Source organism: Geotrypetes seraphini, chromosome 1, assembly GCF_902459505.1.
Source record: "Geotrypetes seraphini chromosome 1, aGeoSer1.1, whole genome shotgun sequence".
NCBI classification, from domain to species: domain Eukaryota; kingdom Metazoa; phylum Chordata; class Amphibia; order Gymnophiona; family Dermophiidae; genus Geotrypetes; species Geotrypetes seraphini.
In genome coordinates this window covers 295,495,198-295,523,089 of record NC_047084.1, presented here as the reverse complement: position 1 = coordinate 295,523,089, position 27,892 = coordinate 295,495,198, and the positions used below count along the sequence as shown (strand labels likewise).

The 27,892-nt window shown below is 43.0% G+C and overlaps 1 protein-coding gene across 3 annotated transcripts in view; it reads right to left on the bottom strand.

Annotated features, from left to right (window-relative positions):
• Positions 1-27,892, bottom strand: part of ALMS1 (ALMS1 centrosome and basal body associated protein) — a 158,326-nt gene that overhangs the window by 71,740 nt on the left and 58,694 nt on the right. For 2 of the 3 annotated variants that reach the window (XM_033953800.1, XM_033953816.1), the window contains exons 9-10: positions 9,863-11,462; positions 2,804-2,929 (exon numbers count right to left, since the gene is read on the bottom strand). In XM_033953800.1, coding sequence (XP_033809691.1) covers positions 2,804-2,929; positions 9,863-11,462 — 1,726 coding nt within the window. The remainder of the gene's footprint in view (positions 1-2,803; positions 2,930-9,862; positions 11,463-27,892) is intronic. The other variant, XM_033953809.1, reaches the window with a different exon arrangement.

Genomic DNA, 27,892 nt, shown 5'->3' with positions numbered 1-27,892 from the left:
CACCTTGTCAAAGGCTTTTTGGAAATCAAGGTATATGATGTCTATGGGACCACCTCTGTCCATCTTTTTGTTAATTCCTTCGAAGAAGTGTAGTAAGTTGGTTAGGCACGATCTCCCCCTGCAGAAACCATGTTGGCTGGTTATCAGAAGTTCGTTTTTTTCCAAGTGATCATCGATGTTTTCTTTTATCAGTGCTTCCGCCATTTTTCCCGGAACCGAGGTCAGACTCACCGGTCTGTAATTTCCCGGGTCACCTCTTGATCCCTTTTTAAAGATGGGCGTGATGTTGGCCGTCTTCCAATCCTCCGGGATCACGCCTGTTTTCAGGGATAGGTTGCATATTTGCTGCAGTAGTTCTGCTATCTCCTCCTTTAGTTCCTTCAGAACCCTTGGATGGATTCCGTCCAGACCTGGAGATTTGTCAATTTTTAGTTTATCTATCTGCCTGCGCACATCTTCAAGGCTCACTTCCATGAATGTTAATTTTTCTGCTTGATTTCCATTGAAGAATTGCTCAGGTTCCGGTATGTTGGTTGTGTCTTCGTTCGTAAATACAGACGAAAAGAACATGTTCAGTCTTTCCGCGACTTCTTTCTCCTCCTTCACTACTCCCTTCCTGACTCCATCATTCAGCGGTCCCACCTCCACCCTAGCTTCTGTCTACTATGCTGGAATGAATAAATCTGGGAAAGTTTTGGCTAATTTACTTAAGGGCTCCAGGAAGAAATCTATGATTCATGCTATAAATAAAAATGATTCAATCAGTAGAAATTGTAGATAACTTTTTGGATTTCTATAAAAAATATATACTACTCAAAATATGGCTCCCACTGATCAAATTCAATAATTTTTACAATCTTTAAAATGTCCTCTCTCTCTGATCCAAACTATCTGCTTTAGAGAAAGCAATTACCTGTTTGGAAATCCAAAATGCCCTATCCTCTTTAAAATCTGGGAAGCGATAGATTCAATGCAGAGAAGGAGAGTAAATAGTGGTGATGCCGCGGGGATCTGTGCTGGGACCAGTGTAATTTAACTTATTTATAAAGTATCTAGAAATTGGAACGACGAGCGAGGTGATTAAATTTGCAGATGACACTAAACTGTTCAAAGTTGTTAAAACGCATGCGGAATGTGAAAAACTGCAGGAAGATCTTAAATAATTGGAAGACTGGGCATCCAAATGGCAGATGAAATTTAATGTGGATAAATGCAGTGATGCACATTAAGAAGAATAATTCAAATCGTAGTTATTGGATGCAAGGGACCACCTTGGGAATCAGCATTCACGAAAAGGATCTGGGTGTCATCGTAGACACTCAAGAGTACGTTCTGGAATGCGTTACCAGAGGATGTGGTAACAGAAGTTAATGTAGCTAGTTTTTAAAAAAAGTTTGGACAAGTTCCTGGAGGAAAAGTCCATAATCTGCTGTTGAAACAGACATGGGTAAGCAGCATGGAATGCTGCTACTACTTGGGTTTTTGCCAAGTACTTGTGACTTGGTTTGGCTTCCATGAAGAAGGGATACTGGGCTAGATGGACCACTGGTCTGTCCCAGTAAAGCTATTCTTAAGTTCTATAAACACTTCTCCAAGATATCATCATCTTGGCTTCTGCATTTATAAAAACTGATTACTGAGAATAAAACCTATTCTCTTACTATGGTTGAAGCAGTGATTGTTCTTTTTGCTAAACTGGTAACTATAGACCAATTTCGCTCCTTAACTAGGACAGTAAAATTTAAACAAAAATTTTAGTAGTCCATCTATCTTCTACTGCGACACCTAGATCCTTTTCGTGGGCAGTGACTTCTAATGTGGAGCCCTGCATCACGTAGCTATAGTTTAGGTTCCTCTTTCTCATATGTATCACTTTGCACTTGCTCACATTAAACATCATCTGCCATTTTGATGCCCAGTCTCACAAGGTCCTCTTGAAACTTTTCACAATCTACTTGTGATTTAACAACTTTGTCATCAGCAAATTTAATTATCTCACTAGTTATTTCCATCTGTAGATCACTGATAAATATGTTAAAAAGCAGCTGTCCCATTTTCTGTCTATCAACCAGTCTTTAATCCATAAACTTGTCCTAATTTGATACCTTTTTGGAATGAGATATGGGGAAGAATTTGTCTAATGAAGCTTATATTGCAAAACAATCAGACTCTATGCATGTTTTCTCACATAACTGGTCAACATTGAAAGAGTTTCTTGTTTTGTTACATGCAGTGAATTAGATGGCAACAGGTCTGTATCTTTTTCTGTTCATATGTTGACTATACTATACTTACCTCCTTCCCTTTCCCCTCTGTTCCTCTTTATAATTTATCTTTTTGAAATGGCATTGTTGTTGATATTATATCTGCTTTGAATTGTTACTTTATTATTTGAAATAAAAAAAACTAAGACCGGAAAAAAAAGAATTTGTCTAATAACAAATCTAAATTATTTCTTGTCTTATAAATTTATCATTATGAAACCTGCTTGTCTCTCTCATTCTGTACATGATAAAAATTATTTGATATATTAGTGGCTGTAGCTTTGACCACTATGATATACAACTGGAAAAAAAATTATAAGTTAATATTTTTTCAGATGAGAAGACTCAAAGGGCAGCAGAGGGGAAAGAAAAGAAAAAGGAGTTTCTGAGGTGAATTTAAGAAAGTAATCCTAAAAACTGATAAATACAATTCTACTCAATGTTCACCTAATCGTTTCAATCTTTCTTCAAAATTCTGATTTCTCATTTCTTTTATAGGAATTAAAAAATAAAGAGCCTTAATGACAACTATTAATTACCTGAGTGTGAGCTTTCAATGGTAGTATCTGATCTAACAGGAGATATTTTGCGTTTCTCTTCAGAGTCAGGGATGAAGCGCATATCAGAGCTTTCTGTTTGCCTATATGATAGCAGCTGTGACTTATCTGAGAAGAACATTGTTGTTAAAAATCACCTCTAACAATTACATATCAAAAAGTCTAAAAGCATAGCAGTTTAAACGCTATATTCAATACATAATCCACAATGAACAGCAAAGATTTGGTCCCTCAGCATAAATCTCTCCTCCAAGCATTACACAGAGTATTAACTTCAACTCCTATTATCATAATACTGTCTTTGTTGTCCTTTGATGTCATGTGTTCTGTTGAGTCACAGAGCTCTACAGCAATGGATTCTTTTGAAGTGTTTTATAGAGTACCTTGACTTCACAATCTTAGGCATATTTTTATTTTCTGTCGTTAAAAAAATACAATTCATCAAATTAGGACTTTGTTTCACTGGTCTGTACAACATACTCTATATTCACAGTAAACAGTTATAGAAATATTCAAATAAATTAATAAGAAACTGAAGTCCTGATTACTTAAGCTTTCATATTCTTTGCAACAACAAACCCAAATTGGCTCTTTATAAATTATAAATGTATCCAATCATAGTAGTCAAGTTAATTCAAATACTAAAATAAATCAAGCTGATCCTGGGTTTTGTTAAGGGTCAATATCCGTAGCTCACTGTAAATTCCAATTGATCCCAGCGGCTCTGGTTAGTCTGGATGCTGAAAAGGCGTTCGACAAAGTCCATTGGAAATACTTGTTTGTTGTCCTTCAATATTTGGGTATTTCGGGTTGGTTTTATAAGGCTATTCAGACTCTATACCATGATCCTGTAGCTTCTGTATTGGTGAATGGCCAGGTAACTCAGGCTTTTCCTATCTTGAGGAGCACACACCAGGGCTGCCCGCTCTCGCCCTTACTCTTCTTGATTTATTTGGAGCCTTTGCTCCGTACTGTATTGAAGGATAGGGACGTTCACGGCGTGGGGGTGGGAGGACAACAGGTGAAGGTCCTGGCTTTTGCCGATGATATACTTTTAGTATTATCTAATGTACAACCTTCTTTGACTGCTTTATTAGGGCTTGTGGATGAATTTGGCTTTTACTCAGGATTTAAACTTAACACCACCAAATCTGTTGTCCTCCCACTGGACCCTGCTATTCCTGCTGCTTGGAAGGGGCCCTTTCCATTAACATGGGCAGAGGGAGAAATAAAGTACTTAGGAGTCAAGATGCCTAGTTATCTCTTTTAACTCTATTCTCTAAATATCACCTCCCCTTTACGTTTCATGGAACAGAAGCTGACGGTCTGGAGGGCTTATCCTCTTTCCCTTTCAGGTAAGATTGCACTGTACAACATGCTTTGTTCCCCTATTGGCTCTCTTTCAAATGCTGCCGTTGACACTTATACTTCAAACTCATACTAACATAATTCAGGCCGTAAACAAATATTTCTGGAATGGAAAGAGACCACAGCTGGCATATAGAGTTGTTGCTACCCCGAGGGACAAGGGAGGACTGGATCTCCTTAATATTCAATTATTCGCAGTGGCGTGCAAACTTTGCCATATTAATGGCTGGTTTAGAGATCTTTCTACTTTTTTAGTCACTTTGCTGGAGATAGCTTTACTATATTCCTTTCACTTCAGTGCACCTCAGAAACACTTTCATTCTCTTATCCAGGTCTATCCAATCTCCTCCACCATGCACATGGCTTGGAAACAGCTATGTTCGCTCTTAAAACCTCAATCTGATTATTTACCTTTACTGCCTATACAAGGTTACCCTGCCTTTTAACCAGGACGGACCTCTAGAGTACTCCACCATTGGCGGACCTGGGATATCAGCTATCTCCATCAGGTTCTCACAGATGAAGGGGTAATACAAGGAGAACTGTTCCAGCAGGTGGTAATGGAATCCATGCGGGATGGGGTCATATTGGACTAAGTGCTTACAAACAGGGAAAGTGTTTCTGATGTTACAGTGGGTGATAGTCTGGCATCCAGTGATCACCACATAGTACGGTTTAATATTAAGGCGGGTTTAGAGAGGGCTCTCATTCAAAAGTAAAAGTTCTAGACTTTAAAAAAACTAACTTTGTTCAGATGGGGGATTACGTCAATGAATTGTTGTCTGGATGGGAACTAGGCCACTAGGATGGTCTCCGGACTCAAGGGTCTCTCATACGAGGAAAGACTGGGCAAGTTGCAGCTCTACTCTCTAGAGGAGCGCAGGGAGAGGGGTGACATGATTGAGACATTTAAGTACGTCACGGGTCGTGTCGAGGTGGAAAACGACATATTCTTTCCTAAGGGACCTTCAGTCACAAGGGGGCACCTGCTCAAACTCAGAGGAGGGAGATTTGGTGGTGACACCAGGAAGTATTTCTTTACAGAAAGGGTGGTGGATCACTGGAACAAACTACCGGTGCAGGTGATCAAGGCCACTAGCGTGCTCGACTTTAAGAATAAAGGGACATCCACGTGGGATCTCTATGTGGGTCGAGCAGCACTCTGATTTAATGGGGTGGGACAGTAGAGTGGGCAGACTTGATGGGCTATAGCCCTTTTCTGCCATTATCTTTCTATGTTTCTATGTTTCTATCTGGAAGGAGAAGAAATGCAGTGGGAAAAACTGAAAGGAGTTATTGTAAGGGCGACAAATCTTTCTGTGAGGCAAGTAAGTAAAAGTAAGAGGAAAAGAAGGCCGCTTTAGTTCTCAAAAGTACATTACATTACATTAGTGACTTTTATTCTACCATTACCTTGCGGTTCAAGGCAGATTACATAAGAGGTTATCTGGACATTTCCAGAAGAGTTACAGAGTTGAACGGGTTACTTCGGAGGACTGAAGAGCTTCCTGTGGTGTTAGTTTGTTTTGATGGATTTCTTGAATAGCAGGGTTTTCTCAGGGTTAGCTGAGAAGGTAAGGAATAAGAGGCTAGCTTTCATAAACTACAAAAGATTGCAGAAAGAAGACAGGCAATAATTTCTGGAAAAGTTAAGAGAGGCTAGTCGAGAAGTCAGAAAAGCAAAGATACAAATGGAAGAAAAAATAGCTGACACATAAAACGGGGAGACAAAACAATTTTTAGATATATCAGTGATAGGAAAAGTGCAAAAGTGGCATTGTGAGACTCAAAAGTGAAGGGGAGGAATATGTAGAAGCTGATAAAGAAAAGGCTGAATTGCTTAACAAATATTTCTGTTCTGTGTTCACAGCTGAAGATCCAGCAGCGGGACCACAGAAGACAAATGCAAATAGGGACGGTGGAGTGGTAGATCCCGATCGATTTTCAGAGGGTTGTGTTTGTGAGGAGCTAGCTAAATTAAAGGTAGACAAAGCGATGGGGCCAGATGGTGTACATCTGAGGGTCCTGAAGGAACTTAGGGAAGTTCTGGTGGTTCCGTTAACTGACCTTTTCAATGCTTCTCTAAAATCAGGAGTGGTACTGGAGGACTGGAGAAGGGCGGATGTGATCCCTCTACACAAAAGTGAAAGTAAGGAAGAAGTAGGGAATTACAGGCCAGTAAGTCTGACTTTTGTGGTAAACAAATTAATGGAAATGCTTTTAAAACAGAGAATGGTGAAGTTTCTGGAATCCAGTGGATTACAGGACCAGAGGCAACATGGATTCACTAGAGGTAGGTCTTATCAGACAAATCTGATCAATTTCTTTGACTGGGTGACCAGAGAATTGAATACAGGGAGTGTGCTAGATGTGGTGTATTTAGATTTTAGCAAAGCTTCTGGCAGTGTACCACACAGACGGCCAATAAATAAACTGAGTGCTCTTGGGATGAGCCCCAAAGTGACGGGCTGGGTCAGGAACTGGTTAAGGGGAAGATGACAGAGGGTAGTGGTCAATGGAGATCGCTCTGAAAGAGATGTTACCAGTGGTATGCCTCAAGGTTCTGTTCTTGGGCCTGTTCTTTTTAACATTTTTATACGCGATATTGCTAAAGGACTGTCAGGTAAGATTTGCCTCTTTGCAGATGATACCAAAATCTGCAATAGAGTAGACACTCCAGATGGCGTGAATGACATGACGAAAGACCTAGCGAAGCTTGAAGAATGGTCTGAAATTTGGCAGCAAAATATATGCTAAGAAATAGAAGGTCATGCATTTGGGCTGCAAAAACCTAAAGGAACAGTACATTTTAGAGGGTGAAGAACTTTTGTGCACAACAGAAGAGCGGGACTTGGGTGCGGTTGTATGGGATGATCTTAAGGTGGCCAAACAGGTTGAAAAGATGATGGTGAAAGCTAGAAGGATGCTAGGGTGCATAGGAAGAGATATGGCCATTTGGAAAAAGGAGGTATTGATGCCCTGTATAAGGATCTGGTGAGACCTCATTTAGAATATTGTGTACAATTCTGGAGGCCGCATTTTCAAAAAGATATAAAATGAATGGAGTCGGTCCAGAGGAAGGCTACTAAAATGGTGTGTGGTCTTCATCATAAGGCGTATAAGGATAGACTTAAAGATCTCAATATGTATACTTTAGAGCAGGGGTGTCCAATGTCGGTCCTCGAGGGCCGCAGTCCAGTTGGATTTCAGGATTTCCCCAATGAATATACATGAGGTCTATTTGCATGCACAGCTTTCATTGTATGCTAATAGATCTCATGCATATTCATTGGGGAAATCCTGAAAACCCGACTGGATTGCGGCCCTTGAGGACCGACATTGGACACCTCTGCTTTAGAGGAAAGGTGGGAGATATGATAGAGATGTTTAAATACCCACGTGGCATAAATGTGCATGAGTTGACTCTCTTTCAATTGAAAGGAAGCTCTGGAATGAGAGGGCATAAGATGAAGTTAAGAGGTGATTTGCTCCAGAGTAATCTAAGGAAATATTTTTTACAGAAAGGGTGGGCAGATGCGTGGAATAATCTCCTGGAAGAAGTAGTGGAGATAGAGACTGTGTCTGAATTCAAGAAGGTGTGGGATCTCTCAGTGAGAGAAAGAGGTAATGGTTATTACGGATGGGCAGACGAGTTGGGCCATTTGGCCTTTATCTGCCATCATGTTTCTATGTCTAACTACATCACATTGACGGATTTGAAATAGGGTTAGCTGATGTCAGACATGGAAAACTAGTGAGCAGACAGAAGCTGCCATTGTATGAGGATTACATTTAACTAACTACTGGTTAAAAGGGTAGCCTATGGTTGTTGTGGATTGTCATAAAGTGGTGCAGCAGCTATTTCTTCTCAAATCCAGGAGCTTTATGAACACATACCAGGCTTTCTTTTGAATAGGCTGAAAAAAGAGGGGGGTTCCCAAAGTCTTATCTTCACAGCCTTAGGTGCTATTAATGTGCATGGTCACAGTCTCCTTAGATACAAGTATCGAAGTCAATGATGTCCAATATTTCTGCTCTCAACTTCTAACTTAAATGCGATGACTTCAGCCATCTCTCTGACAATACTTGTAAAGCAGAGTTTCTTAGGAGGAGACTTTCTCCTCTCATGTAGTGGGGAGGGATGAGAGAAGTTCAAGGGATTCCACCTTTGAAAGCTCATTGAGCTACTTTCTCAGAAGCCTCGAAACTAATTCAACTTAGACTGAGTCTGTGTTCTCATTTGCCTTGGATGATTAGACTAATGTGCAGGCTCAAACTGGACCTATAGGAAAGCCCTACCCCCAGGGGCTGGACATCAATCCCTCCCCAGTCAGTATCAACCCCGATGCCCCTTCAGGCATTGGTCTTGATGCTTGGCTAATAGTGAGGGCACAGACCTCCAGATCATCTGTACTGACATTGGGTCCAACACCAATGCCTTTGATGCCATGGCATTATGTTGGGTGAGAAGCCTCCCCAGCTCCTTCTGAAGTATGAGAGTTCAGTCAAGGGTGGTCAGAGTCCACAGAAGACATCAAGGCCAAAATAGAAGCCTGGTGTGCCGAATCTCTGGGAGGAAGTGTCCCTTATGCATGGGTGCTTCTCAGGAGTTGGTGACATTGATACCCTGTGCTTCTGGCATTGTGCTTCAAAGGGGGAATGATTGTCAATGCTTCTTGGTTTCACACTGCATCAAAGTCTCTTTTCATTGACATGGATGACATTGAATCCTGGCAAGTCGTTGGTGCCAGATCCAAGAATGTTTGGATTCAATGGGTATTGTAGATGCTCATAGTATGAGAAAGGCAAAAAACCTCAATTTTGTTGCATCTCCAGTTTCCATTGCAGCTCCTGAGGCCATATGGATTGATACTTCTGTTGCTGATTGACTAGACTTTTTGGCTAACAAAAACATTTCTGTGCTTTTCTCGACTCTTGATGATTCTTTTGGACATCTGGTGACAGAATTTACAAGAAAAAGCATCATAGTGAGGCCCCAACATGCCAAATTCCAATTATGAGTCAGTGCGTGGTATGGTCTTGGCACACTGGAAACACTTTTTTAAATCACTGGGAATTCTTTGGGATATGTCGAGGAAGGTAGCTGAAAAAAATCAAAGGAAAGACAACAACAAACCAACTGGAGAGCTCAGGCCTAAGCAGGCCAACAAGCTGCAGAAAAGGAAACTTAAAATTGCCCAAAAATCCACTAAGCAAACTAAAGGGGGGATAAGAACACACTTGTGAGGAGAGACTTTGATGAGCAACTTCACAGTTCTGCAGAAGAAAATGATGACAATGTGGTGGGAAGGTGCATGTGTGATGGTGCTTCCAAAGGTTTATGGAAAATAAACTGAGAAGTTTTCCCACACTGTCAGATGATGTCACCCATCTGTGTGAATACATTGTTCTGCTTGTCTTTGGAGAATACTTAAGTTATGATTAACACTATTCAGAGATACAACCTTGACAAATACCAAACAAGAAAAATAGATTACTTTGAAGGATAAGGAATACAAAGTACACTATTTCAGTTTCATTCCACATTAATGCTAAGTTCAAATATCTCTGCTATGAAGTATATCAATCTATAGAAGGGTCACTTATGCTGTCACAATATGCAGAAACATAAAAGGGATGACAAAGAAATGAAAGAATTCATATTTGACTCACCATCTGGTTTTAAGAAAGAAATTTGATTTGGAGGCATAAATGAGACATCTAGGGTCCTAAGAACCTTCTGACTAGGGGGTCTGTTGGTGATGTTTTCTTCATTTGTAGGGCTGATGTAAATCTCAGCTGAAAAGGTGGTCTTCTCAGGGCTCTCAGTTGTTATTTGAGTCATAGCATCAGATGATGCTTTCTCCCTTTGGGCTGGATTAACAGTCTTTGAAATATCCTGCAACTGAGTCTGTTTGCTTGAATCACAAGGCATGGCATGCATCTTCCTGGACAATGACATGACTGGGCTACTACGTAAAGGCATAGGACTTGGATCTTTGGATGTATCAAGTCTATTTAACGATGGATAATCCATACAATATGACTCAGAATAAGTCATTGGAACTGGAAAGTATGCTGATCCTTGAGTTTTTGATATAGACTCACTGTCTATCAACTTTGGCACAGTCAATGATCTTGAAGGAGATGAGAGTTTTTCTTGTCTGTCTGACTCACAGTTCTTAACATAATTTTCTGTCTTTAAATAAGATTCATCAGCCTTATCATGAAAGTCAAAATTGACCACTTTGGTGTTACTAGATTTTGGGGACAGCGTTAGATAGACACAAGAAAGAGCTTTCCTAGTTGGTGATACAGCAAAGACAGTGTCTGCAGTTTCAAGGTGTGCTGCTGAGGAACTCTGTATCACACTGTTATTCCCTGTTCCAACACCCCCAGAGTTCATAGATGAGTCTTCAAACTGGGTTTTGGTTACTTGTGGTAAGATGTCTTGAACTCTGTCTTGTCCTAAAGTTGGAGTTGTTTTGAAACCCCCCGTCTGTGAACTGGAGCTCTGATTTTGTTCTATTGCATCAGATTTAGAACCTTGGACTAGTAGAATATCTTTATCTTGAAATGATTCACCCTTGCTGACCTCAATCTCCTGCAACTCCTTGTCTCTATCTCCAGGAAGCAAAGAAATCTTGGTATCTAATGAAGAGATTACTCCAGGAACTCCTGATTGTCTGATGAGAGGTATCTGTTCTTCAAAAATAATGGTTTGATCCTCCAGGGGCACGGTATTATGAAGATTTGGCTTATCTTCAGAAGTGTCAGTATGGACAGGGAAAATGGATGGTGACTGAGAACATCTGTGGGATGAAAATGTGATTGAAGTAACTGGTTTTGAGATGTCATCAAATAGCTGTTGAGTTGAAAAAGACTCTAGATCCATCTGTATCTTGGCTGTACATGCTATCCCATTCAAACTGATGTCTGTATTCTTAGTTGAATCTTTATGAAGTTCAATACTAATGCTGTCAACAGGAAAATCTTTGCCTTGCTGAGGATGATGTAGTACTGATGGGTCTTTGGTGGAAGATGCTTTATATTTTGAGTAACATGGCAGTAAACTATCAACAGTGTGACTTGGGATTGTATGACTGACATCAGTGGATGTAAGGTGCCTTCCACTTTTATTACATAACCAATCAGGTTTGGAATCTTGCATTAGACTCTGATCTGATGGCTGAGAAGAACTTGAGGTGCTGAACTGTTCTGTATATTGCCGTTGGTTGAAGTCGTCAGACTTCAAACTTTTATTCCGCAGACTCTGCAAGTCCAACATGTAGAAAAAGAGATTATATATTCATGCATGTTCAAATTATTCATACTAGTGCACTAAAGTTAATTTTGTCCATTTCAGCAGGTTTAATTAGCTGTCATAATTCTACATTCTAGGTAACTAATATATTATTCATATACCCAACAAGATCCCTGATTTTTCTAGAAACCATAGGACCAATTTAAAGGGATTTTGTCAGAGGAATAACTTATCCAGTTAGGTTTGCAGGCTCTCTCCAAGAATAGTTATGGCTGTATTAAAACAAGTCAATTTAAGCACATTTTCAGCTACAACTAAATCAGCTAGGTTACAGGTGAAAATTAGTTTAAAGATAATTGGATAAATATAGCTGACTAGCTGGATGCTATGTGGCTCTTTAATATCAGCCCCAGTCTGTTATGTTTTTTCATAATGAATAACTAGTCAACTATAATACAAACATCCTATACTTGTATTTGAATTAGCTAATCTCTAGAAACTCCAGGTTAAAATGACACCGACAATGAGCTGAATTTGAATCCTAGTCTGGAATCACACTTTTGAATAAGGTTATATTTTAAAGAATTCTAAGATTATCTGATTATAATCTGGCCTGACTTTCAGACATAGAAAACCCTCTGCTAAGTCAGATAAGTTGGAATTCTCTCCAACTCATACTGTATGTGTGCATGTAAACATTCTTATGTGCATGTGTTCATGTTGCTTATCTAGGTGTATGTATTTGTATTTGCCTTATACGTATGAGTGATTGTATATGTATATCTGTATTTGGATGGATGTGATCTACCTTTTGTGTTTTCATATACGTATGCTTTGGAGTTTTGAGCTCATTTGTATAACTGCTTTACAACACTCTATTAAAGTGTTGATAAATTATGATAAATTAGTATGATAAAGTATGATAAATTAGTTGTCACTATCAATGTGCTCTGTTTTGCAAAAAGCAGAAAACATGGCTTTTTCAAAATTCTTTTCTAGAGGTTTTGTTCGATTTTGACTCTGTACTGTATATATATCTTTGTGTAACGAAAATGCTGTTTGTAATCCACTGTTTTAGAAGGGAAGATTAGATACTTACTAGAGAATGGTACGGGAAGGGTTCCCGTTAGAGGTCTGCATGGGAACGGGTCCCGTGGGAATCCCCCCCTAACCCACGGGGACCCCCTTCTAGCCAACGGGACTCCCATGGGGATGTAAGGCTTTGGAAGCGGGGTTCATCCATATAATATAATGGACATGTCAGTTTTAGTAAAAGAGGGGGTTTATAAGTTAATTACCTGAACAGAAAACAAAAATAGGGTTCCACCAAAGAGATTCCACAAGGAAAATAGCAGCGCAAACACAAAAGAAACTGGAATTGATGATACTGTCAGAAGTAATTGCTGCTTTTTATGGGGACGGGCGGGGATGGAGGTAATTCCTTGCGGGGATGGGTGGGGACGGAGAGGATTCTGACGGGGACGGGTGGGGATGGAGAGGATCCTGATGGGGATGGGTGGGGACGGAAAGGATCCTGGTGGGGACGGGTGGGGATGGGTGGGATTTCTGTCCCTCTCAACTCTCTAGTTCCCGTGGCAAACTGCGGTTACTCCACAGGAATGGGAAAAAATGTGGCCACTTTACAGCAAGAATGGGAACAAGGCCTTCTACTGCCCTGCAGGAGCAATATAAGGCCTTATTCCCGTGGCAAAAAAAAAAAAATTTGCACCAGGATTTGTGAGAGCAACAATACCCCCTCTCCTCATGGATCAGCATTTCTACCCCAGCTCCCATTGCGCCTACCTTACCCAAACGAGCCAGCCAAACCATGCCAAAAAATTTTCAGAGACCTATTCTGAGGCCTTTCTTCTACCTCCTTGATGTAACTTCTCCTCCTTGATGTAACTTCCAGTTTTGCAAAACCAGAAGTTACATCAAGAAGGGGCTCATTGGTAGAAGGAAGGCCTCAGAACAGGCCTCTGAAGATTTTTCAGTGTGACAGTTTTACTTGAAGAAGACAGCCGCACTGATGATGAAAAATCTTCAGAGCCCTAATCCGAGGCCTTTCTTCTGCCGACAAGTCCTTCCTTGATGTAACTTCCGGTTCTGCGAGGTAGGTGCATGGGAAGTTGGGGTGGAGATGCTGAACCATGGGGAGAGCGGGGTGTTGCTGCTATCATTGTACCCACGGGAGGGGGGGGGGGTGTTGGTGCTGGCTAACTCCAAAGCTGGAGCCTTAGAAAGAAGATAATCATGAGGGGATTGTCTTTCTGGCAAAGGCCATTTGGAGGGCTTTCTGCGGGTGACAGTTTTCTTATCCATAAGGGATATATTGTGGGGAAGAAGTGCATTATGAATCATTGGCTTCAGGACTCCCCACCCACCATTTGGTATTGGCGCAATAAATTTCATCTTTTTTTATTTATTTATAAGTTTCCACATTTATATCAAGTAAACACTTGTATAGAAAGTTGGTTAGATGGAACAATTCTCTCAAAGTATAAAAACCTTCATACCTTGATTATCTTTAAAAAGGAAAAAAAAATTAAAAGAATTTATAATTTCATCTAGCACAACTCAAGTCCTCAACTTAAGATCCAAGAATTCACATAAGCGAGAGAGAAGAAGAAAAAAAAAAGGAATAATAATCATTCAAGAGATATGCTAAGCATAGTGCTGAGGTAGGAGATACTTATTAAACTTCTAGAGCACTTGTTGTTGTTCTGCCATCTTTTCAGGACATAGCCAAGAAAGCAGTTAACTGACAAGATTCAAAAAAACATTATTTAACAGAACGGTGGGATATAATACACTTACAAGGATATATCAGGTAAAAAGTTGCCCCTAACAGAATGACCCCTGGTCTCATAAGAAGAAATTCTCGACAACGTTTCTGAGTCTCCCTTGAAAGATCAGGGTACATTTGAATTTTTAATCCTAAGAACTCTTTCTGTTTATTTTTAAAGAAAATCCTCAATAACCATCCTTTGTCAATCGAAAGAGCTATGGTTAATATCAGTGCGGAAGATATTACCATGTCCTTATCAGACGTCTCAAAAATTTCCGACACATTTAAAGTTGCTTGGAAGAATTATAATAACCTAAATTACACATTTTGGTGGAATACAATATGTCATATATTTAAAATGGAAAGAACAATAGCAATACAAAGAGGGACATATATTAAATTCATAAAAATATGGGGGCCATTGACAAAATATTACAATGAATAATTAGTAGGATTTTCTTCTTCTTTTCTTCTTTTAAATATCTTCTTTGTGACACACATAGAGGGGGGGCAGTGAAAATAATTTTACATAATAAAATATAATATGATTTACAATATGTAATGTATGATTGAAAAGTAATAAAAGGGTAGGGGGAGGGAGGGGAGATAAAATACATTTAGAATATAATGTATTAGATATAAAAGTGATATTGTGTATTTATCAATTGTACTTTAATATTTTGTACACTTTATGTAAAAATTGAAAATAAAAAATAATATATAAAGTTGCTTGTTCTGGTTTCTTCTGTGATTGAGGCCCATTTTTATTGGGAAGATAATAAGCTTGAGAAAATGGAGGAAGTGTTTCTTCAGGAACTTGAAGAATTTCTACCAGGTATCTCCTAAGCATCTCCCTAGGAGTCACCATTGTCAATCTTGGAAAATTAACAAGTCTCAAGTTATTATTTCTTGATGCATTCTCAAGCATTTCCAATTTCTTTCTAAGATTAACATTATCCTTAACTAGGGCTTCTTGCAATTATTTAGAAGCTGAAACATTTTTGTCAAGCTTTTGTACTAAAATTTTTGATGTAGTCTGATCTTCTTTTATGTCTTTAAGCTCCTTAGTGTGATGAATCAGTTTGTTCTCTATGTAGTGGAAATTGGGGCTAACAGTTTTAGCAAAATTAGCCACTAGGTCCCATAGAGACTCCAGAGTCACCTGAGTGGGCTTCTCCCATATAGGAATTTTTTGCTGGGTGTAGAAATGCTCACCTTGAAGAAAAGTTCCCTGGCTTAGTTCCATCTGGTTTATTCCACCTCCAGTAGTTGACAAAGGCTCAGAATCTTCTACAGACTTGCCCTGTACAGGGAGTTCTGGCTCCAAGCTCTCCATAACGCTGTAAACTGCCTTGGGAGTAAGGTCCGCCCCCATCTCCGGGGTTACCTCGCCCCTTGGAGAGCTGGTGATCCGAGGCTGCGGGGGTGGTGCTCGTACGTCTGGACTCAGGGTGGTATCCGGCCCAGGAGGCGCAAACCCGGTCTCGCTCAACCCCGGTGCCCTCAGCAGGCTAACTTCAGACGTCAGGTTAGTAGCTCCCTGCATCCGCTGTAACAGGTCTTCAATATTGCCGAGAGTCAGCACAACAGAGCGCTGCGAGGCACCTAAAGAGCTCTTGCCTCTCCTCTTCGACATAGTTAGGAAGTCGGGACGCAAACCCTCCATAGTAAGTAGACAAAAAGAAGATCTGAGCAGCAAGATGCGTACTTTTCAGCACGACTTAGCAGCCACCATCTTGGATCGGTCCTGGTCCCCTAAATTTCATCTTTTAATGGTGTGGGAATCTATGCCAACTCAGTTTGCCAGACATCGGAATAAGAGTTTTCTGCCTTCTGGTCCTCTTATTTAGATACTTTACCCCCTGTGATTAACAGTCAGGTTGTTAATAGGTTATGGAAGCCAGCAGTACCGTTACTGCCAGTGGGTTGAGGGGGGTGGGGGAATTTCCAGTAGGGAAGTTGCTTGGTCAAATCCAGGTTATAAGAACCCAAGCCTAGACTCTGATTGTCTTATTCTGTTCCACTTGTTAGCTGTTCTTTTGTTTGTTGGATATTGGAAAATGTTGTATCTGCTTGTTTGTATCCTGCATTTTTTCTAATAAATAGTTGTGTTGGTTTTTTTTTGGGGGGGAAGATAATCACAAGGAGGAGAAAAGGATATAAGGGAGAGGGAGAACTTTGTAAAAACAATTTGCCCATAGCCTCTGCAAAAGTGATTGCACTGCTGTTGTTATGGTTCCTGCTAACAAGAGACGGAAAAGTAAGCCAGCTGGTTCAGAACACATCTTCTGGAGTGGTCTTGGTTACTGATGAAGTCAGGAGTGAAGTGTGGGTGGTAACTACTTACAGCCTCCTGGTACACACAGTCCTAGCTCTAGTCCCAACCTGAATAAAAATACTGGTATTTGAGGGATCCCCTGCACAATCAACAGGCATACAAGGAACCCTCTCTTATATTAGATGCATCCAGTCTCGCTAACCCTATCATTTTCTCCTTACAGTCGTACACAATAACAAAAACAGCAATATATCATGCAGGAATTCTGACAGTTTTATTTTTTTAAATATATATTTTTATTAATGATCTGAGCAACAGTCAGGAACAATCAAAATAAATAAATGTAAGGCTGAAATGGCCAAGTGGAAACAGTGAGCAAAAGGGCAAATTAGGCTTCTGGAGAAACTGTAATACTTTATTGTACATTGTGGAAACAATATAAAGATGTTTCATTGAGGAATAATGGAAGAAGAGAAGGCAGTGGGGGACGGGATAAACTAGAAGAAAAACTGTTCAGGGTGACTGGAGAAATTGAATGCTTACAGAGATATGGTTTATGTTTTACTTATTTGTATATTGTACTGACAGTCTCTTTAGATTCTATTTGTTATTTTGGCCTGGCTACAAGCAGGCTTTAAAAGCATGAAAGTTGTGAGGGAAATATGTATGAATAACAAAGCCTGTGAAGTAGGTGGCCCAAGTGCATAGCCTAGCCCAACTCTGTATGTTAGTCAGATAAGAGATATTTGGCAAATGCATAGAGTACTGCATTAATCACAACGCTTTCTCAAATAGTTACAATGCCTTTTCAGTTGCATTTTGTAGACAGCAAAATGTGAAAAATACACAAAGGTGTGAAGCCTTAAGAGGCACTGCATAAGGAAATCAATACTGTTTACAAAAACAAAAGCACTGCCTCTTACCTGAAGAGCTAAAGCTAGAAATATTAAAAGAAGCACACAAGAAACCAAAATAGCACACACACAAACAAAATTACACAGCAAACAAACCAAACAAGTATATATCATCGTATTAAACAGGGTAGAAATGAAGGAAGACCCATCCCCCCGCTCCCAATTCCTCTCCTTGCTCCCTCCCCAATTTCCTCACCTACCAAATGCCCTCCCATCCAGCATCTCTCCCTTCTTCCTCTTTCCCTCCCCACCACCCCTGGGTCCACCAAATGCCCTCCCATCCAGCATCCCTCTCCATTTTAAAATCAGCTGCTCCAGGCGGCACCTGTGGGCCAGGATGTACTTCCATTTTCTCATTTCAGTTCCGAAGCCCCCCTCATCTATAAAAGTGCAAGGAAGTTGCTGGCGTGGCAGCAATTATCTAACGCTGCCTGCGGCCTCCTTAGCACTGCTCTTCTGCCACAGTCCACCCAAGTGGAACAGGAAGTTGTGGCAGATGGGGGGTGGACCATGGCAAAGGAACAGTGCTGAGGAGGTAATGTAATGTAATGTAATTTATTTCTTATATACCGCTAATTCCGTTAAGTTCTAAGCGGTTTACAGAAAATATACATTAGGGTGCATTAAAATTATAAGTAAGATAGGTACTTAGAAATTCCCTTACTGTCCCGAAGGCTCACAATCTAACTAAAGTACCTGGAAAAATGACAATTAGAGATAATCTGCACCACCAATGAACCCACTTTAGGCAAAGCAAACCACTGCTGAAACTCAGCATCCATCGGGTAGAGCTTAGCCAGAGATTTAGTTACCTCTAAGGGCCCCTTAGGAACATTTCAGTGCTCTGTTAAAATCCTAATAATCTCTTAATGTGAGGAAAAACAGGCATTCTAGTCTTTGATGCCATTCATAAGTGAGTGCTGAACTGTGGAGGCTTGAGGCAGCTCCAACTTTAATTCCTGGAGCACCTCTGCAATCAAACCTTGCAGGTAGAGGGCTGCTATTTGATCATGGTAAGGTCCTCCTGGCTGGGATGGTGAATCTCCCAGAGTTGAGGACTCTGAACCTTTGTCCTCTGAGTCCACCAGAGCTTGAGTCCCTGTGAAAAACGCATAGATCCTTGGAGTGGAATGTGCGCCTTTTGCTAAACTTCTGCTGAGGCCCTCACAGGATTAGGTTGGCTTTTGAAACTTAAAAAGACTTCATATATATCATGTGTATGAATTTAGGAGCAAACCACTTCACAGGTTGCCAGAGGGTCTTGGCAGGGTCTCCCGCACTGGCTTCTGGTATGGCATGGCTTCTGGCACTGGCATGTGGTTGCACTTCGCCGGGGATACCAAGTCAACTTTCTCTGGTTCCTGCTGGAGTTTCAGGCACAGATGATGGTCTAGCTGATGAGCACCTAAGCCACTAGAAGCATAAGGAGAGATGAAGACCGAAGCTCCCATTCCCCCCCCACACACACACACACAAACGCTGTGAGGCATGTAGAAAAATTACCCCCTTCAGATAGGCATCCGCCCCAAATCTGATATGAATCCAAAGTATCTCCACCTGAGGAATCCATCTATACTGTTTCTATCAAAAATAAGAGGTATCCAAGATAGCTGCCGCATTAGCAATTCTGGTACCTAAAACAGCCTATGGAGAAAAAAAAAAATGCAGGGAAGGGGTTTTAGGAGGTGGGGGTCATAGAAACATAGAAATAGATGGCAGATAAGGGCCATGGCCCATCTAGTCTGCCCACCCCAATGACCCTCCCCTACCTTTCTCTGTGAATAGATCCCATGTGTCTATCCCATTTGGCCTTAAAATCAGGCATGCTGCTGGCCTCAATAACCTGAAGTGGAAGACTATTCCAGCGATCAACCACCCTTTCAGTGAAAAAGAATTTCCTGGTGTCCCCATGCAGTTTCCCGCCCCTGATTTTCCACGAATGCCCCCTTGTTACTGCGGGACCCTTGAAAAATAAGATATCTTCTTCCACCTCGATGCGGCCCGTGAGATACTTGAATGTCTCGATCATGTCACCCCTCTCTGCTTTCCTCGAGTGAGTACAGCTGCAACTTATCCAGTCGTTCCTCGTACGGGAGATCCTTGAGTCACGAGATCATCTGGGTGGCCATTCTCTGGACCGACTCCAGTCTCAGCACATCCTTACAGTAATGTGGCCTTCAGAATTGCACACAGTATTCCAGGTGGGGCCTCACCATGGATCTATACAATGGCATAATGACTTCAGGCTTACGGCTGACGAAACTCCTGCGTATGCAATCTATGATTTGCCTTGCCTTGGATGAAGCTTGCTCCACTTGATTGGCAGTCTTCATGTTCTCACTGATGATCACCCCTACGTCTCGTTCTGCTTCAGTTCTTGTTAGGATCTCGCCATTAAGGGTGTAAGTCTTGCATGGATTTTGGCTGCCCAGGTGCATGACTTTGCATTTTTTGGCATTGAAGCTGAGTTGCCAGGACCTAGACCAGCGCTCCATGGACAGCACTAGAGAATTGCTGCCACACAAGCGATCTCCTTGCATTTTTACAGGCAAGGAGAGCTTCGGAATTGAGTGGGGAGAAGGGAAAGACATCCCAACCCACCGGGACCTCTGGAGCTGGAGCCTGTTTCCCCATCCCCTTACACCAGCAAGAAAGTTAAAACTAAAAGTCTTTTAAGTCTCTTTTATCTACATAGTTTACAAACTGAAATAAACCATACTGTGTAAAATGTGTTTTTCATACGTCTTATACGTCTTATGGTGTCCAGAAAGGTGTCAGTCAACACTCCACACAACATGCTTGAAAACAGTGGTAATTATAGCATCACAAATCCTTACATCAATTCATTGCATCACCTCTAGCCGCTGATTAGAATCTGTGGTTTTTTCTGGTTGTCACATACTGGAAGAAGTTAAATAAAAATTACTGAGCAGCTTTCATCTTGGCAACTGACTTTCCCAGGTATATTAGATAGATTGTGAGTTCACTGAGACAGACAGGGAAAAATGCTTGAATACTTGAATAAAATCATGTAAACCGTTCTGAGCTCCCTAGGGAGAACAGTATAGAAAATTGAATAAATAAAAATAAATATTACACATTTGTACTTGGGTTTGGAGCTTCACTTCCTCAATTTTGGACATATTTTTTCAATTAATTGATTAGTTATGCTTTTGACAGAAACCCGCTAATTAAATAGTTGTTAAGCTGATACAGAAAGAGTGAGTTTCTGTTTATATGCTGTGTATTAATGTCCTGTTACCTTGGCAGTTCTGGTATCATAGGATAATATTATAAATGCCCTTATTCTCACAGGTAGGAAGCCTATAGAAATTGTTTTATCAAAATTATAGCCCAGCTTGAACAAGTCTAAGGAATATTTTGTAAGGACTGAATGAACTACATTTATGCACCTTTTTTAGGCTGGAAGGAGCATGAAGACCTATAACGGTAAAAGGATCTCTGTTGCCCTCTGCTGATACCTCCTAGAAGAGGAGGACGAGTACAGCTTGGAGAGGATCTTAAGAATGTTACTATCTACTTGATGAGAATGGCAACCTCCTGTAGCTCATCTCTGAAGAGACCCAAAGCATGGCAAGGCATAAGCTTTTCCTGCACATCTAGTCTTAAGACTAAGGCCCTCAGCCAGGTGAAGGGGACAGAATTTTTCCCCATGTCATTCTCTAATCTAAAGGCTTGCTAAAACAGTGCTCTTGCAACAGACAGTTCATCTTGACCGGAATGCTGGAATCAGTTGCTGGAATGTTTGGATTATATGAAGTGGGAAACTGGAATTTAAAAAATAGGAAAGGGTCACTCAATGGCTCAGTGGCAATGTTCTGCACTGTCATGTGAAGGACCCGAGTTCAATTTTTGTCTCATAATAGATCTTCTGCTCCTTGGGTCACGCTGTGCTGGGGATATTGTACAGTCCCAATTACTAAACAAACGTGACACCTAGCAGAAAAACTAAGGACTTAAGGCTAGATTCTCAAATTTTCATGTTAAAAAATTTTGCGGCTCTGTAGGGATTTTAAAAAAGTGCATCTGGGCTCCGGTTGGCCCAGGTTGTTTAAAGCCCCCTCCTATGGTTAGTTTGTAATATACCACCAGCCTCTTTTCTTTTTGTTACTCCAGACTACACTTGTCTGGAAGTTTTCTTCAGTGCACAAGAGAAAGGGACTTGGGGGGTTTTGGTGGACCGATCAATGAAGCTGGGGGCACAATGCGCAGCAGCCTCCAAGAAGGCGAACAGAATGTTGGGCATTATCAAAAAAGGAATCACTACCAAAACCAAAGCAGTTATCCTATCGCTATATCGGGCAATGGTGCACCCGCATCTGGAACTGCATTCAGTACTGGTCACCGTACCTTAAGAAGGATATGGCAACACTCGAGAGAGTCCAGAGAAGAGCAACAAAAATGATAAGGGGCATGGAAAAGCTTCCACATGCTGAGAGGCTGGAGAAACTGGGGCTCTTTCCCCTGGAAAAACGGAGACTTAGAGGGGACATGATAGAAACTTACAAGATCATAAAGGGTATAGAGAAGGTAAAGAGGGACAGACTCTTCAGACTGGTGGGGGAAACAAGAACAAGAGGGCACTCAAGAAAAGTGAAGGGAGACAGATTCAGAACGAATCTAGGAAGTTCTTCTTCACGCAGAGGGTGGTGGATACCTGGAATGCGCTTCCAGAGGAGGTGGTAGAGCAGAGTACGATTTTGGGTTTCAAAAAAGGGTTGGACAAGTTCCTGAAGGAAAAGGGGTACTACACAGGACAAAATGTCTTAAATAAAGGATCACTTACAGGTCACTGACCTGGGGGCCGCCGCGGGAGCAGGCTGCTGGGCGCGATGGATCTGTGGTCTGACTCAGCAGAGGCGATGCTTATGTTCTTATGTTCTTACCCTTTTCTAAAACCCTGAGCAGGGCAGCCAGCTCAGAGAGACTTAGGAGTTCAAGCATTTCAGCAACCTAGACCCTGTTACTGTACTATGAAGAGCATTGTGATGGCCAAGCAAGTCTGGGCAGGTTTTCTGGCTAAGCATAATCTACCGATTGCTGGCTGAACTCAACAATTAATGTTTTCACTGGACAAAGAAAAACTCCAACGTTAACTACAAAGCAGGGATTCATATTTTGTAACCCTAGAAACAAACATCGCCTATAGCCTACTGCAAGCAAATCTTTTCCAAAGGAAAACTGGCATCTAATAAACAAATCAATCTGTGCAGTAACAAACAATGTTTACAACGAATATGCTAGGTGGGGATACTGAATATTTTTCAGCTCTATACTTAGCAACATTCAATGCAGTAGCTAAATCGGTGTGTTGGTACTGAAACCAAAGGCAACCCCAGTCTGTTCCTTTCAAACAGGGATCTGTGACTATATTGGATACAAGGAGAAAGCAGAAATACTAAATAAAAGAAAACTCTAGCTGGAGCAAGTGCTGACTGAGCTGAATGCATGAAGAACACAAAAAAGCTGTTGCTTTAAATAAAGGAAAAGCCCCAGAACAAACAAAAGACAGGGTTTCATTTTGGTAAACTGCCTTTTTGAAAGCTGAAACAGAATGTTCTAAACACCAAGCTTTCTAGATATACATCAAAAAACTGAAGCTATAAAATAAATTAGCTTGAAACAAACTAAAGGCTATAAGTGTGTGAGGGGGGGGGGGGAAGGGGGAAAGAATGTCTCCGAACAGATATCAGTATCTCCTTAGTGCTTTACATGACTGTCTCTTAGATGATGAGGAGAGCAAGTCAGAAGTGGCTGCAGAGTATCTGAAGACTCGGACGGACCAATACTATTAGAAAAACAATAATATGAATGATCACAGAAACATAGAAACATGACGGCAGTCTGCCCATCTGCAGTAACCATTATCTCTTTCTCTCTCTGAGAGATCCCACGTGCCTATCTCAGGTCCTTTTTGAATTCAGACACAGTCTTTGTCTCTACCAGCTCTTCCGGGAGACTGTTCCATGCATTTACCACCCTTTCTGTAAAAAAAAGTATTTCCTCAGATTACTCCGGAGCCTATCACCTCTTAACTTCATCCTATGCCCTCTCATTGCAGTTTCCTTTCAAATGAAAGAGACTCGACTCATGCACATTTATATTACGTAGGTATTTAAACGTCTCTATCATATCTCCCCTCTCCCACCTTTCCTCCAAAGTATACAGATTGAGATAAGTCTGTCTCCATATGCCTTATGATGAAGACCACATACCATTTTAGTAGCCTTCCTCTGGATTGACTCCATCTTTTTTATATTTTTGTGAAGGTGCGGCCTCCAGAATTGTACACAGTATTCTAAATGAGGTCTCACCAGAGTCTTATACAGGGGCATCAATACCTTCTTTTTCCTACTGGCCATACAGCACAGTTACTTACCGTAACAGGTGTTATCCAGGGACAGCAGGCATATATTCTCACATGTGGGTGACGTCATCTACGGAGCCCCAGCGCGGACAGCTTTTCAAGCAAACTTGCTAGAAGTTTCAAGTTTGCACACTGCACCACGCATGTGCATGCCTTCTCGCCCACTAGAGGGCGCATCCCACCTCGTGGTCCTCAGTTCCATAACTAGCAAAGAAGCCATCCCCGGGAGGCGGGCGGGTTGTGAGAATATATGCCTGCTGTCCCTGGATAACACCTGTTACGGTAAGTAACTGTGCTTTATCCCAGGACAAGCAGGCATGATATTCTCACATGTGGGTGACCTCCAAGCCAACCAAAAAAGGGCAGGTGGGAGGATGGCAATTCAGAAAAACAGGTTACGTAACACCGACTGGCCAAAACGACCGTCGCTTCTGGACAAAGTGTCCAGACAGTAGTGGGAGGTGAACGTATGAACCGAAGACCAGGTGGCAGCTTTACATATGTCCTCCATAGGAGTGGATCGGAGGAAAGCAACCGAAGCTGCCATCGCTCGGACCTTATGCCCCGTGACTCGACCCGGGGGCGGAAGTCCTGCCTGAGCATAGCAAAAAGAAATACAAGCAGCCAACCAGTTAGACAGAGTGCGCTTGGAAACAGGATGCCCTAATCGATTAGGGTCGAAGGACAAAAACAATTGAGGAACCTTCCTATGAGACCTGGTGCGTTGAAGGTAATATGCCAACGCCCTCTTACAGTCAAGCGTGTGAAGCGCCGTCTCGCCAGGATGGGAGTGGGGCTTAGGAAAGAACACAGGAAGGACAATGGACTGATTGAGGTGGAAATCAGAAACAACTTTAGGTACAAACTTAGGATGGGTGCGGAGAACCACCTTGTCATGATGGAAGACAGTGAAAGGAGGGTCCGCAACCAAAGCTTGCAACTCCCCAATCCGTCTAGCGGAAGTGAGGGCAATCAGAAAAATCACCTTCCAAGTCAGAAATTTCAAGAGAGACTTGTTGAGTGGCTCAAAAGGAGGTTTCATCAGTTGAGCTAAAACCACATTCAAATCCCACACGACTGAAGGAGGCTTAAGAGGGGGACAAACCCTGAGTAACCCTTTCATGAAGCGTGTCACCAAAGGATGGGTCGACAAAGGACGCCCATCCAGATGTTGATGGAAAGCAGAAATAGCACTAAGATGCACACGCACAGAAGTGGTTTTCAAACCAGAGTGCGACAGGTGAAATAAATAGTCCAAAACCGAGGACACCGGAACCGAAACCGGATCCAGGTGAAAAGACGAACACCAAGTGGAAAACCTGGTCCATTTCTGCGAATAACAAAGCCTAGTCGAAATCTTGCGGGAAGCTTCCAACACTTCCCTCACAGATTGAGACAGATCAGGCGAAGTTAAGGAGCAAGAAACCAAGCTGTCAGGTGTAATGACTGCAGATGGATGTAACATGGATCCTTGACTCTGAGACAGCAGAGAAGGAAACACAGGCAGAAGAAGAGGCTCCCTGGTACTGAGCTGAAGCAGCAGGGAGAACCAGTGCTGACGCAGCCACCGAGGTGCAATGAGAATCATCGTGGCAGCGGACGATTTGAGATGTACTAACGTTCGCATGATCAGAGGAAAAGGAGGGAACGCATACAGGAACCTCCCCTCCCAATCGAGAAGGAAGGCATCGGCCTCCAGACGGTCCCGGGAGTACATCCGAGAACAATACAGGGGCAGTTTGCACGTCTCCGGAGAGGCAAACAGATCCACCTGCGGCGTTCCCCAGCGAGCGAAAACCTCGCGCAGAACTCCGGAGTGTAGAGTCCACTCGTGCGTCTGTAGAAGTCGACTGAGTTTGTCTGCCAGACAGTTTTGTTCTCCCTGGATGTAGACCGCCCGAAGGAAGATGTTCCGGGAGACCGCCCACTCCCAAAGGCGAAGAGCCTCCGAGCAGAGGGGCCAAGAACCCGTTCCATCCCTGCTTGTTCACATAGTACATCGCCACTTGGTTGTCCGTGCGGACGAGGACTACCTGATTCTGCAATATGTGGACGAATGCTCGAACCGCCAGAAAGATGGCCCGAAGTTCTAGCACGTTGATGTGACACCGACGGTCCTCGGCAGACCACAGGCCCTGCGTTCGAAGACCGTCGAGGTGGGCTCCCCACGCATACTCCGAGGAGTCCGTGGTCAGAACCTTGCGAAAAGGAGGGGTGAGAAACAGTAAACCCCTGGACAGATTTGAAGAGTCGGTCCACCAACGCAGCGATTTCCGTAAAAGCGGAGTCACCGCAATGAGACGAGACACCGGATCGTACTCCTGACGCCACTGGGAAGCTAGGGTCCACTGAGGAATCCTCAGGTGAAGTCTGGCGAACGGAGTGACGTGGACCGTCGACGCCATATGGCCGAGCAGCATCATCATGCGCTGGGCCGACACCACCGACAGTTGAGAGACCTGACGGCCCATCCGCACCAAGGCTTCTAACCGCTGGGGCGGGAGATAGGAGCGCAGGCGCACAGTGTCCAGCACTGCGCCTATAAATTGAAGAGACTGAGCCGGGCACAACTGTGATTTTGGAAAGTTTATCTCGAACCCGAGGCTCTGCAGGAAGGCAATAGACTGTCGGGTCGCTGAGATAACCCCCTCCCTGGTCGGGGCTTTGATGAGCCAATCGTCCAGGTAAGGGAACACATGAAGCCCACGAGACCTCAGGGCTGCCGCGACCACCACCATGCACTTCGTGAAGACTCGGGGAGATGAGGCCAGGCCAAAGGGCAGGACCCTGTACTGAAGGTGCAGATCTCCCACCTGGAATCGTAAAAATCTTCGAAAGGCGGGATGCACCGGAACATGGGTGTATGCTTCCTTCAAGTCGAGGGAGCACATCCAGTCCCCTCCCTCCAAGAGAGGATATAAAACCGGGAGAGACAGCATTCGAAACTTCTCCCGGACCAGGAATTTGTTGAGCTTCCTGAGGTCCAGTATGGGCCGCAGGTCCCCGGTCTTTTTTGGGACCAAAAAGTAACGGGAGTAAAACCCCGTACCCCGCTGGTCCTTTGGGACCGGTTCGACCGCCCGAAGCACCAACAGAGCCCTGGCCTCGGCCAGAAGGATCGGCAGTTGCGCTCGGTTGCAAGAGGCCACCGTTGGGGGATGATCCGGTGGTGAGGACACAAAGTTGAGCGAGTAGCCCTCGGAGACGGTCCGGAGCACCCAAGCGTCTGATGTTATCTCGGTCCATGCCATGTAGAAGAACCGAAGACGCCCCCCGATGGGAAGGGGTTCCTGTGATTTCGCGGAGGGGAACCCGCCCCGTCCGCTCAGCCCGTCAAAAGGAAGGCGCGGGTTTAGAAGGACCTTGCGCCGGGGCTTGGGTTTGTCCCCCTCTGCCTCGTTGAGACGGGCGTCTCGGAGGCGGCCTTGAAAAAGCCGGAGTCGACTTCTGAGGGTATCGGCGCGGCGGAGGACGGAAAGGTTTCTGCTGCGGGGGCCTAGGTTTGGGGCGGACCAGGGATGCTAACGAGCGCTCCTGCTCCGACAACCGCTTGGTCGCCGCATCTAAGGACTCATCAAATAACTCGGACCCCACACAAGGCAAGTCTGCAAGACGTTCCTGCAGGTTTGGGTCCATATCGAGGGTGCGAAGCCAGGCCAGACGGCGCATGGCCACTGCGAAGGCCGACACCCTCGAAACCAGCTCAAATGCATCGTACACCGCATGAAAGAGGTACAACCGCAATTGAGACAGGTTGGACATAAACTTATCAAATCCTGCTCTTTGGGAGTCCGGTAAGGAGTCTCGATATTGAGGAAGGTCCTTCACCATGCCATGCAAATAGGAGGAAAAGGTGAAGGCATAATTTAGAACCCTGGTGGCCATCAGGGAATTGGAATAGAGGCGACGGCCAAACTTGTCCAGGGTCCGCCCCTCCCTGCCGGGTGGAACCGCCGCAGAAACCCGTGAGGGCTGTGATTTTTTAAGGGCAGACTCCACCAGAAGAGACTGGTGGGAGAGCTGCGCCTTTTCAAACCCTTTAGGGGGCACCGTCCTATACTTCGCTTCCAT